Source organism: Channa argus, chromosome 15, assembly GCF_033026475.1.
Source record: "Channa argus isolate prfri chromosome 15, Channa argus male v1.0, whole genome shotgun sequence".
In the NCBI taxonomy this organism is placed as follows: domain Eukaryota; kingdom Metazoa; phylum Chordata; class Actinopteri; order Anabantiformes; family Channidae; genus Channa; species Channa argus.
Window position 1 is genome coordinate 7,278,043 of NC_090211.1, and position 13,335 is coordinate 7,291,377.

At 39.5% G+C, this 13,335-nt stretch overlaps 1 protein-coding gene across 1 annotated transcript in view; it reads left to right on the forward strand.

Annotated features, from left to right (window-relative positions):
* Positions 1–13,036, forward strand: part of spop (speckle type BTB/POZ protein) — a 100,905-nt gene extending 87,869 nt beyond the window's left edge. Inside the window, 1 exon segment of the mRNA XM_067478297.1 lies at positions 232–13,036. Within this exon segment, the coding sequence (XP_067334398.1) occupies positions 232–310 (79 nt within the window). The 3' untranslated portion in view covers positions 311–13,036.
* Positions 13,037–13,335: the final 299 nt, after the last annotated feature.

The window sequence follows — 13,335 nt, forward strand, 5'->3', positions numbered from 1 at the left end:
TGACCTTTGGGGTTAAATATTTAAAAATATAAAGTAAATAACAGCTCTGCCAGCTGGTATGACAAATCCTTAATGTCACAGAGCTGCACTCCACACAGATGGAGTAACATAATCCCTCTTGAGAAACTGGTTTATTTGTACTTATTTTATTTGCTTGTTCACTTGGTTTGTTTTCTTTGAATGTTTTTTCACTTTACTTTGTATCTCCTCTCTTTGCCCTCTTTCCCACAGTCATGCAGCTGATGCGATGGAGACCTCAGGCTGGAAGTCTATTGTGGTCTCTCACCCTCACCTGGTAGTTGAATCCTAAACTGGACTAAAAAAGTGAAGAGAATTAACCAAACCAAAAGTAAGACTGTACTTTCCACTGTTGATGATATAAACAGTTATTGTACAAAGTGGCAATTGGTAGTGCTAAGTTTGGTGGTAACGATCCTCACAAAAACAAAGACAAATCTGAACATGTTTTAATATTCAATTTTTTGCTTGTTTCTTAATCCATGCAAGCAATGTATAAGATATATTAGCCCTGAACGAGGTTGTCACTGGCTAATTTTAGAATCTAGATGAATTGCAGCCAAGTTAGACCTGATTAACAAGACTGAATCATCTGTCTCTTTAGTTGGATTTCCAGCACTGTAGATCAAACATTTTAGCCGGCTGTTTTGCAGTTCTGCAGTTCAGTTCATTTACACAGATCCATTATTTGCTTCTGTCAGTTGTTGTTACTGGTACTGGAGTGGAATTCTACAGGTTGTGCTAAAAATGTAGTCTTGAGTGGATTTTTCTCATTTTGTCAGAATTGTTTTGGACAGTTTTTTTGTAGTTTTGTGGTTTTGTCTGAAACCAGACATAAATGGGTTATTTGCTAAAGTTGTGAGCACCCAAACACGGGTAAATGTAAGCATATAAGTGCCCTGTGTGCAGAGATTGAGAAGATTATATTTAAGATTTCTGAATTTGCACAGGGGTTGCCCGGCTTTAAGAAATGTATTAAAGAAACCCATTAAAAACAAAACACATTCTCTTTTTAACCACTTCTGGTTGAAACAATGTTTTGACGTCTAACTCGATGAAATACAATATTTCGAATTTCCTTTGGCTTGTTGAATCTTTTTTTGTTCCTGATGCCTTTATTATTTCTCATTATGCAGTTTGACCAATTAGTGACTCATTAATGCACAGCTTGTTTCAACTTGCTGCCAGATCAGTGTGTGTGAGTAACACATTTTGGTTTCAGGTTTAATCCTGTTGTGATCAAAGTTCAACCCCGGGTGAACATGCTGTTCACCTCGCCTGATCACACAGGCTCAAATACAGCTGTGTGTTATGAGGACAAAACTCTTAGTCATGCTCACAGGCCTGTTTGACTTCTCCATGGCCTTGCTTAGAGAACAGATAGGTTGTAATCACTTCAGAGAGTTGGACCTTTCTCTCGGACAGTATTTTAACAGGGATTTCTCCGTGTTGACCAAAGTCGAGGCCCAGCAGGCTTTAATGAAGCTCATCCCTGAGCCCTGCAAATCGCTCCTCATCAAACAGTCAGCCCTGGCCAGCAATCCTTGGGGTATACTCTGGCTTTTTCCTTGCACTCATCAAACAGAAGGAAGGTCATTATTTGCGATACAAACAGGAGACTGTAGCTTGACGACAAAGCACACAATACTAAGAATGATTAATGAATTATATCCTATTTTCTGTAGGGCATCATATACTGTTTATTATATACACCAGTTCAATGCAAAGGGCATAATTTTTAAAGTATCTTTTTTTTTGGGGTCAGATAAACCAACAAGATAAAATCTTGATTGAGTTCTTTAAGGACACAATGTTATTCGTGTTAAGTAGAATAATTTACCCTCTTTGGGATAAAATATATATCTATATCTGTAAGAGGAAAACAGTTGTTGATTATATGAATGATAAGAGATTGTGTAAGAAAATTAGTATGTGGGACAGACAGAACTTGGGTCTCTGGGCAGAATATATACACTCCTTATTTGAAAAAGTAGTATGTGAGGAAGCATATGTTCTAAAAGAAAGAGAGGTAATGTTAGTGTTTTTCAGTTGTTCAAAGAGAAGTGGATCATTTGGTGGAGAAATTTGGATTAAGTCAAATCATTGCATGCATTTTTTTTTACATTGTCCTTTGTAGAACATGCAAACTTCACATAGAAAAGCCACAGCAGGTACATTTGAACAAGAGACCGTCAAGCTGACTAACCGCTGCAAAACTGCTGCCACAAAGTCAGTATGTTTTTTCCATTTTAATTTATCATACATTGGTATTGCTAAAAAAAAGTCTAAGAAGCCTGAGTAATCAGCACTTCGTCCACCAATACTTTAGCATGATTCTATACTTTGTGCGCTTTCCTTTGAATATTATGAAATTTGAATATGTAATAAAAGCTTATTAAGTTGAACAAGTCATTTTTTTAAAGCGTGTACATCTTAATCAGACATTATATTACTGGTATCACAGCAAAAAGGATAGAAAAAGACACACAAGTTTACAAATTGTGAGGAGATTCTTAATATATATAGAAAATGAAGGTCTTAAAATGGATCCTTGCAGTATACTAAAAGTTTTGTGAACATTATGTTGTTTATGGATTCATTACAAAATTACAAGTTTACTTACAAGTTTATTTTTAAGTTATATAAAATACAAATATTTTATACTCATACATTTAAATGACTAGGATTTTGGCTATACTTTTGATTTACCTTTTATTTTCAATGGTGATTTTTAGACCAGTAAACTTATCAAACTCATCAGGTTTGCTAAGCTTTTTAGATGAAAATGAAATAGGTTAGATAAACTACTATAAAATGCATAAAACTTGTACAGGTCAAGTCAGGATTACTCTCATAAAATACATTTTCATGTAGACATTTGCTATTTTATACTTTAAAGATTATTAAAGTTTTTCTTAGCATGCAGTAACTATCATAAGATGATTTTTTTGTTGTGTTGTATTGTATTTGTAATTCAACAAGGCTTTTTTTTAAACTGCCAGTCACTGGATATTTTCTTTTCTCAGACCATTCCTTTTATCCCAGCACGGTAGATCAGCAGTTTCTGAAATACGCAGACCAGTCTGTCTGGCACTGACAACCTTGCCACCTTCAAAGTCACTTAAATCACCTTTCTTCCCCATTCTGATGCTCGGTTTGAACTTCAGCAGATGTCTTACCCAGGTACATCTACATGCCTAAACACACTAATTGCTGCCATGTCATTGATATTTAGCAGTTGAACAGGTGTACCTAATAAAGTGGGGGGTGAGTGTATATGTATATTATAATTGTGTTTTCTGATATTGCAGTTCAATGCTTGCTGGTATTGCATTAAATTGACACAAATGTCTGAGTTGCCTCACATTACAAAATATTTACATTACATTTAAATATGTAAAAGAATATAAACACAAAGTATATAACTAAATTGCCCTTCTCAGTTATCAGAGGTTCAATTCCATTTGTTTTTAGTTAAATGTGTGTATTGTATATTGTTCACACTGTCAGACTGTGTTGTGTTGTTTCGCGCTGTGTTAGTATGTGTGAGTGCGAGAGTTCTAATGAACTGCCAGATGGGCCAAAAACAATTATCTATCTTTATGGACAATAAAGTTGTATTCTTAAGTGCTTCCTAAAATATCAGCACATTATTGTGCAGGGCAAAATGATGGAAATCTGCATCACATATACTGAATATTAATGAGCATATTTGTGGTAATTGGTAAACTGTAATTGTGAGTTTAGAAATTCAGGATATATTACATTTAAAATGATAAATCCTCCCTGATTTACATGTACACTATATAGAACTGCAAAGTTCACCTGAAGCCAAAGAAAAAGAGAACAAGGTTTGATACAGTAGATTGCACTTTTTAATGTATGATAACCCTCAAATAAGCCTTCTAGCTAATATTTTGAGTTTGACAATTTCTCTGTAAAAAAGTTGAGGAGGTGTGTGTGCATCTGACCAAAAGAGTGTGGGAATGTTGTAGGCATATGGTGCTCTCTGAGTGGGCATGCATGTCAGCACAATGTGCTTTTTTGGGAATGGCCCTGAGTTGGGAAGATGATTTGTTAACTGGAGTCGAGCCTGCCAGTGTGACCTTCTTCATACGAGCTGGAATTTGAGGCATCAGGGTGTGATTTCTATTTTATTTTTTTCTAACTTTGATAGTCAGCTTGCGTAGCAGCTTGCAGCCAACCTTTTGTGTCTTTGTAAAGATCTGTGCGTGTATGTGTGTGTGCGCCTCTATTGGCCTTAGATGAGACAGTCTGGGAGATAGATGGAGCGATGCATGTGGAGAGGCGTACCCAGTTGTTATGCATGCTGTATGAGTCTGTCACTCCCTCCCTCCTCTTCGCTCTTCCTCTTGTGCTTTCACCTTCGCCTCCCCATCACTCACTCCTCCTTTTATGGGAGGAAGGAGAACGAGGCGTGGCAGGTCAATGCTGTGAAAGCCTGCGACATGTTCTGCTTCTCTGTTAGCCCACCATTTCTAAAGATGAGGATGAGTCGGCCAGAGATTGATGCCTGCTGATCTGCTCGGCCCGTCAGGCAATGGGGGAGGTTCAGCACAGTAGTGAGGAGAGAGAAGGAAGGTGGGGACTGTAGGGTGGGGTGTCAATTTTTGCCTTGGTTACTAGTTTAGAAGTTTGAAATGTAAAGCTCAACTACAGTATTTTCATGTCAGATCCCCCAATAAATAGAATATGAATATAATTATGGTATTAACTTTATTTGAACATTTTCTTTCTTTCTTTTATGTTCTCGGGAAACTCACAAGATGAAACCAAGACAATCTCACCAACACTATAAGCATTATCACATTTTTCAGAAAGCTCAGTAATAAGATGTGAATAAGGATGCATTTTGGGTGCCAGGATGTAAAAAAAGAATGTTCTGGTGTCTAAATTTGTATTCTTCTTGGTTGAGTTACCGGACAGTACTGTCTAAATTACAATTATACTATTATAAGCATATTTTAATCTGTTTGAGTAGATATTTGAACGTAAATCCCTCATGATATCCCAAGTAATCCACTCAGATGGTATCATCTGTGACAGGCGAGGGAAGCTCAGGCCTTGGGGCAGAGAAATGGGAAGATGGTGACAGAGGTAATGGATGGATAGAGGGATGAAGACTGATCAGGTGTCATACAGGTGGGATAGGGCCAGACAGATAGTGAATGAAGGAGCGATACAGGATGGATGGCTGGAGCACCTCAGACATTGACGCTGTTGAGAGATTTGTCTCCTTTGTACTCCATTTGTCTTGTTGCTCCTTCTCCACTGTGTCCGAGCCAGTTAAATCTCATAAACGTATTTAGTCTGACTGGTGGTGGTTTTGCTGTGATACTGTAGCATACCTGCACGAGAATGTTAGGAGTTGCCATTTCAGGAGAATCCTCCGTTCTGCGAGAATTGTCTTAAGGATTAAGGGACATGCACAAACAAACAAACTGTGATCCACAATGAACTGTTTGCTAATAACAGCGGATGAAGAAATTAGAAAAGGAAAAGAACCAGACACAGGAGCTGAGTCACACACACACACAAACACCCGCACAAACACACACATACACAGACACAATTACGCGCATATGTATGAGCTGCTAATTGCTCTGTGTGCACCAATCCATCCTGTGAATGTGCAGGTGCAATATTGCGGTGCTGTGGGTGTTTGCCTGGCTCATAACCACAGACCAATGTGGCGGAGACAAGCTCATATATTAAGATAACCCTGAAACGGAATGGAATTGTATTTCCCTGGCGGTTCAAACGACTTCTGTGGTTGTAAACTGATAGTGGATGAGATTTGGCTTTAATGAAGCAAGACTTATTGTGCACAGTGCAACAGAGGAAGGCGCACTAGTGTGTGTATTTCATTATTCGAGTGTGTGTTTGAATGTGCATGTCTACTTGTCCATTTTTTCCTTAACAAGGAGCACTGTTATCTGTAGATGCAGGTTTGCTTGCGCTCTAACCGATGGTGGACTTTATTGTATCACTGTTTTTCTTGCTCTGAGGTGGGAGTGTGTGTCTGAGGGCTGTGATTTATTTTACCCGAAATAATCAAGTGAAAGGTTTTTATTTTGTACTCGTCCCTGCTGTAATCTTTCTCAAGGTTGTATGTGTGTATGCACAGGCAGTAAGAGTGTCATCTTCATCTGTTTATTAGAATGTTCCCGACTGGCCTTGCTGTAATGAGACCTGTGGAGCCAAGGAGTGATGGAGTTGAACTCATCAGGACAACACATTGCAACAGAGAGAATACGAGGGAGGTAGCAGGAAAGGGTAGAGAATGAAGAGGGATTTTGGATGGTGTAAGATTTACCAAGGCCACAAGAAACAAAACATGATGTATAATATTGGTCGCCTGAGCTCGGTTTGCTTAATGTTTCTATACGTGATCAGTGGTTTTAAAAGAGTACAGACATGCAAGCTGTGATTTCATATGATGCTGGTATTTGGGCTCACATTATTTTCCTGCAAAATTTAATCCAGACCTTTTCTAAAAGCCACCTTGTGAACTGTAGCAATGGCTGAAATTCCGTCTGGAATTATTAACTGAGTTACTAAGTAGCAGGGGAAATATTTTACTACCCACCTCCCTCTGGAGTATTAATCCTGTCCAAATAGGGCTGAAGATATAGAGTATAATGGAGGGAGAGATGAATGAAAAATAAATGGGGGCCTGAGCCTATTCCAGCATACATTAGACAAGAGGGAGGGTGGTAGAGCAGAGTAGAGCTTTAATATCCCAGAGGTGCAATTTGGTTTACAGACAGTAGTCAGGTTAACAGAACATGCTAAATTAATATAAGTACGAGACAAAACAACACAATAAATAGAAACAATAGTCTACAGCAGGCCTGCTTAGGCACCATGGTGCTTTGAGCTTAATGCTCAATCCAGAATGCTGACACGCTCACAGTCACATTGCAAACATGCTGATGTTTAGGAGGCATATTTATTGCCTTGTTAACTGTCTTTGCTTAGTGTGTTAGCGTATCAACATTTGCAAACTACCACTAAACACAAAGTACAGCTGAGGCTGATGGGATCCCGATTGGTTTGCAAGTATTTGGTCATAAACCCAAGTACTGAACAAATAAAATCTATCATTTTCTGGTTGCACTAGATGAAATGTCACAAAATCCCCAAAGTTATTGCAGTTCATCCCAAGGGAAGCATGAATATCTGAACCAAATTTCATGTCAGCACTTTCATTGGATTGTATTAGGTTGTAAAGGTGTACCTAATAAACTGGAAATGCAGTGTAAAACAAATATAAAGCAAATTGCTAGAGAGTTTGTCCAGATAAATGTTTGCAGTAGCAGAAACTACTCTGCACAAAATAAAATGAAAATAGCTGTCTGAAGAGTTAAAACAACATTGTTCGAGTGAAAAAGTAAGAGAAAACCGGGCTCATAAACCCTTTAAATGAGATACTTTGTGAGGCAAGATGTGGTCTGGTCAGGGTGAAGGACAACTCAGGAAAAGGGGAAACGGCCGCTTCATGAGCAACGTGGTCCATTTGTTACCTGCACATTGGTAAATGAAAACCCTCTCTTAGCCTCGTTAAGCATGATGCACTGCCTCGACCATCGGCACAGCGCTGATTAAAATTCACCCTCCAGAGTTTGTGGGAGCGGCTAGCTGAGGCTGCACTCCTTCACTCACAAAGCAAATGGCCCGAAAGGTCATAGCTTTGCGACCCCCGCAGCCATGCCTTATTTATTTAGCCTTTTAACTTACCTGCCACAGGGACAGAGGGAGGGAAAGAGATCTTCATTCAAACTCCAGTGAAGTATACTCTACACATAAGGAGTGTTATTCTGCTGCTCCTACGTGATCAATACAGCACTGGCTGTCTGTTGAAAGCCAATACACTGATTCCTGTGTTGTAGTTTGAGTCGATGCTGCAGCTGTAAAAATGTTTGTAGTAATGAGGAATATTTTACTTGTACTTAGTACAGACTCTTGGAGCGTTTTAACATTTGAGTTGATTGGAGAGGTTTTCCCGACATGAGGCCAGTACAGTACATTTCCTGATTGTGATAGCTGTAATCAAACTTTGGTACAATCATAAAAACAGGTTTAAGGACCACCTCAAAATGCTGGTCTGAGTTTTCTTTGAGGAAGCTGTGAAGCACTCTGCAAATGTATCTTCATCACATGTTGAATTATTTCACTCCATATGCTGGTAGCTTGAATGTAATAAAGTGGTGAAGGGGTTCAACTCAGCTAATTTAAAAACTTTAGTGTCATTCAGCTCTTGGTTTTGATTTTCTGGACTGGAAATGTCTTGCAACATGGTTTGGATGAATAAATATGAAGATACTAACCTGAGTGGATCAAAACCACCCTGAGTGTCCTGGGGTCTAAGTGTTCATCCAGATGATGTTCCATCCTGCCCAAAAAAATACTGTAAAATGTACAAGGAAGCAAGCACACCACTTTTGGAATGAATTGGTGTTGGCTGGCCAAAAAAAACACATCATCACTCACCCACAACAGATCTGATAAAGTCAACTCACGCTCTGTAAAGAGTGTCTGCTACCAGAAGTAAAGCTGAGAGAGAAAGGGCATATATATATATATATATGTGTGTGTGTGTGTATATATATATATATCTGTGTATATATATGTGTGTGTGTGTGTGTGTGTGTATATATATGTATGTATATATATGTATACATACATATATGCTTAATTGCTCTGCAGTTTCATCTGCTCTCCTCATGCTCTCCGCTGCCTGTTTGGATGTATTGTACCAAACTATTTTGGTAGGTGCATCTGGTTAGTAACACAAACTGTGTAATTACTGTTAGCATTTTGGGAGGCTCTAAGATAAAATAGGAACAGGATGTTTGTGTCATTTGGTGCTCAGGATTTACAGATAGATGTGTGTTTGAGTTGTAAGAGAGGGGAGACCTTACTTCATAAGGCTGTATTTATTTCACAAATAAATACAAGAATTTTACAAATTCCACTTGTCTAGTCAGTCTGGAACATGCTGCCGGGTTATACATGCACATCTGCGCACATATAATTCTTGTTTTGGTACCTGGCAGAAGGATTACTGACTCGTGATGAACAAAAATCAGCCCTACTGTACAGTTGGATGCATTAAAAGTCATGAAAATATTCTGTTAGAAGGAGGTAGCTCTGATGTTGAATCTGCTGTCTGTACTCTCTTAACCAGTGCTGGTATTTCTGCTGAGTTCAAAGCCATGGTAACAGATTTCTTTTTTTAATTTTAGCAGGTTTGACACTGTGCTTTTGTTATTGTATGTTCAGTACAGACTGAAATAAATTACATTCATTACAGGTGTTTGGTAATAAATCGATGTAGTGTGTGAGGTAGAATTTTGAACTGCTTGGCATTAGGGGAGAAGCGTTCTCCTAATGCTTCCCTCTAATGTCTGTATCACACTTTGTGGTCGTCATGGCATCTCTTGTTTTTGGCATGCTGTAATATAAAGATCATAGACCAGTTGGGTTGCGAAACAAGCAACTGTCTGCCTCCTGATATCATGAAGCATGATTCATGTTTGTTGAGATCTTGAGGTTTCTGTTAACTCTTTCTGCCATTTGGAGTCGCACCTTTTAACTGAGCACAGTATTTGATACCCTGGGGAGGTGTCTGACATTACTTTCTTCTCACCAATCCATCCCCCCCCGCTCCCCCTTCGCATTCTGTTCTTAACACCTCCCTTTGCATTGCACTCATGCCTCTAACTCTGCTCTTCTCTCACCCTCCCAATCTCACCCTTCTTCAAGCCAATATCTTCTTTAGCCCTTTCCCCCATAGAGTCATCTACCCAGTCATCCCTCCCTCCACACTCCCTCATCTTCATTCTCACTTCTCTCTCTCTTTCTCTTTTCTCCATCTGTGTCACTCTTCCCCCTTGGTTCGTGGTTCAGGTCCGCCGAGGTGTAATTGGGTTGCGCTCTGTTAGAGAGCTGCTGGTAGAGGAGCTTTAATCTTTAGTTTCGCTCAAAATGTAAAGCGAAGGCCGGAGGCTTCAGGCTACAGCAGAGAATTTTCCCCTTGCCACACACATGTTTGCATACACACCTTCTTTTATAAAGACACAATATATTAATGCATTAAGCGGGATAATTCACTTCCTGCCTTACTCATGCATGAGCCTCCAAAAATACACAGGATTACACACAGAAACTACACATTGGTCACATTTTCTTCTTGAACAAAGGTGGCTCTCACACTTTCCATTCAATATCAGTGCCGTCAAAAGTGTATATGCTGTTCATACCAACAGCAAGTAAAGCGCATTAGTGTTCTCCAGGTGGTGTGTTGACTAGATAATGAGTGTTGAGGTAATTGATTGGGGGTTGTAATTAGTGGTTAGCTGTCACTGATTAATCACAGTCCACCACTTCCAGCGTTATCATCTCTGGGTCTCATGTTGTTTTGAGTATGTGCGTCTGCTTCACCAGGCAGCAATTGTTCCTTTATTCCCACTGTCTTGGTGCTTAGCTCTGACCTGATATGACCAACCAAACACACACATGCGCATACTGCACTTATCAATGTTCTCTACTTTTTCCTCATAAAAATGCAATTACATGTTGTGTCCTTCCCATGTTTTCCTCATTGCAGTTTCAGCTGTTTGGTTTATCTCATTTCCTCACCAACACCCGCTCTTATTAAAAATATATAAATAAATGAAAGTCTGCAATCTGCTCTCAGGCCCCAAGGCTACTCCATTGTCATTTGTGATTAGTGATGGTTTGTCAAATTAGTCCACGTAAATCTTACAATTAAATGATGTAATAAGTTCTGCAGTTGTATCAGATTAAACTTTTGTAAGTGACTCATTTGTATGGTGAAGCTTGTGAAATAATTTCTCTTAATAGGATAATTCCAGCACTAATCAGCAGGTTTTTGCTCAGATGAGGTGCTGCTGAGATTCCTTCTTCATCTCCAGATTACTGACAGATAGCCATACTGCCCTAATATTACAGAGAGCTTCAATGGGGAAATGAAACAGATTCATCTCCGTGTGTGTCCACTTACTTATACACTAGCCTGGCTCTGTGTACGGTTAGTCTGCTGATTGATAGTCAGGTTGAGTGCAGACTCTGGGATGGGAGTGTCATGGAAACAGACAGAAACCCACAGTAGCTTGACCTTCTGAGGTTTAGGAATGTATGTGTACTTGTCTGAGTGTATGTGGGTAGGTGTGTGTGTGGCTGTGTGTGTGGCTGTGTGCATGTATGTGTGAACTTCTAACTTTGTGAGGTCCAATTTCAGTTTTAGACTAAGAGAATAAGGACATTTTTGGCTGGTCCTCAATTCTTGAAAGGTTCGTTTAAAGGTTATAGACAGGAATAAATGTCATTTAAAGCATCTTTAAAACATCCATCAACCATCTGGCTTCAGCTTCTGGTGACATGGATCGACAGCATCTGTCTGTTCTTTATCCAACGTGTTTACGTCTTTACTCTTAACACCAGCTTTTGTAATTACTCACTTAATATACTTAATTAATATACATAATGTAAATTAATATACCTTCAGATTTCCTTTCTAACATCCTGAGTGTTTTCCAGAGTAGTCTGTTCTTACCCAGCCTAGCTTAACCCACAGTTTTACCTCCAGTCTACCATTATTTAATGCTACACTACAATGGTTGTGTTGGCTGTTCCATTGTTGGAGATATGGTTAAGGTGTTACAGATTTCTTGCCTCTCTGTATATCTCGTTGAGCAGCTTATTGATAATGGCTGTACAGTAGATGTGACAGGCACCCCTGAAAATGTCAGTTGCTCAGTAGCCAGCTTGTTAGGACTGACCTAAGCTACCAGTTGCGAGGCCTGGTTTGCAGCCTCCCCCACCAAATGCTACGTGCTTTTTTTTGTTTGTTTGTTTTAAAACATCTTTTGTCTTTATCTCCAAATGTTAGGTGAGGAGGTTGATGGGAAACAAGGGGAAAAAAGGGGGCTATGACATGCTGCAAAGGTCCCTAGCTAGACTCCATCCCAGGATGCAGTGGTTATGTGGCATACACTTTGGGCGTTCAGCTACCCTGCCCTTCTGTAAACTGGTCTGATTCACCTTTTCATAATGCTGTTGCTCTGGGAGCCTGCTCTAATGCTAATAACCAGCCGCCTGCTGCAGCCAAAAATAATTAGTGAGAGGAAATAAATAATAAATATACATAAATAAAACCAAAGACATTATAACACTTAGAGGTAGTATAGTACGGGTTTGTTGCTATCATTTCACAATAACCACAGTCTCTAATAAAACAATTATGAGTAGTGCAGCTTTAAGACTGTCAATGTTCCGATGGGTGAAGTTACAAAAGTATAATAGTTAGTGTATCAGAGGAAGGCAGTACACATGTTTGGTTTTAGGGAAGGCATGATATCAAGGTGAGTCCTTACAAGTATACAGTCACAAGTATGTGTTTGTGTGTACTAAAGTGTGAGGAGAGGGGAGTAGGATAGAAAATCCCTCATTTCACCACTGTGCAGAGGAATGCCAGCATGATGTATGAGGTCAGTCGTCCTTCAAGAAGCTTTGCTTTATCCGCTTTTATCAGGCATGTTGTTCTCTCAGCACTCAAACATAAGCAAACAGAGCCTCACAAACAAGCCTTTGCATACCTGAAAGGTCACTGTGAGGAATGTTGGACCATTGCTTTGGCTATTACCCTCATTAGTTGTAAAATATCTGTGTCCAGCGAACTCTGTGAAATGGTTGCTGCTTATGAGACGTTTCTGTCAGGACCTCATGAATTCTTCAGAAGGCCAATTGCCCTCCACCTGAAGTCCCTGATCACTCAGGTGAGCTGATGTGTCCAAACCAAACTCATCACACATTCTCCTCACACCTGAGTGGAGTGAGTTAGTTTGTCAGTCCTACTCATCACAGGTGTGTTATGGCCACACACACACACACACACACACACACACACACACACACACACACACACACACACACACACACACACACACACACACACACACACACACACACACACACACACACACACTGCCACCTGGTTAAAAATTCAATCAAAACTCCCAAAGCTGATGCTGTTTTTCTTGCTTTTGTGTTTGTGTACTACTGTATTTCTTCCTTTATTTACATTCAATTCAAAGTTTTCATTAAAATGCAAAGGTTTTTTTGCTTCTCTTACTTATTCTTCCTCAATCTGCCAATTTTCCCCGACCGCACTTGAGAATTATCTAGACTGGTAAGGCTTTGCAAGTTTGTCTTTCTCTATTTTTCACTTCTTTTCACTCTCTTTCTCTTTAGGTGCTCCCAGCATGTGGT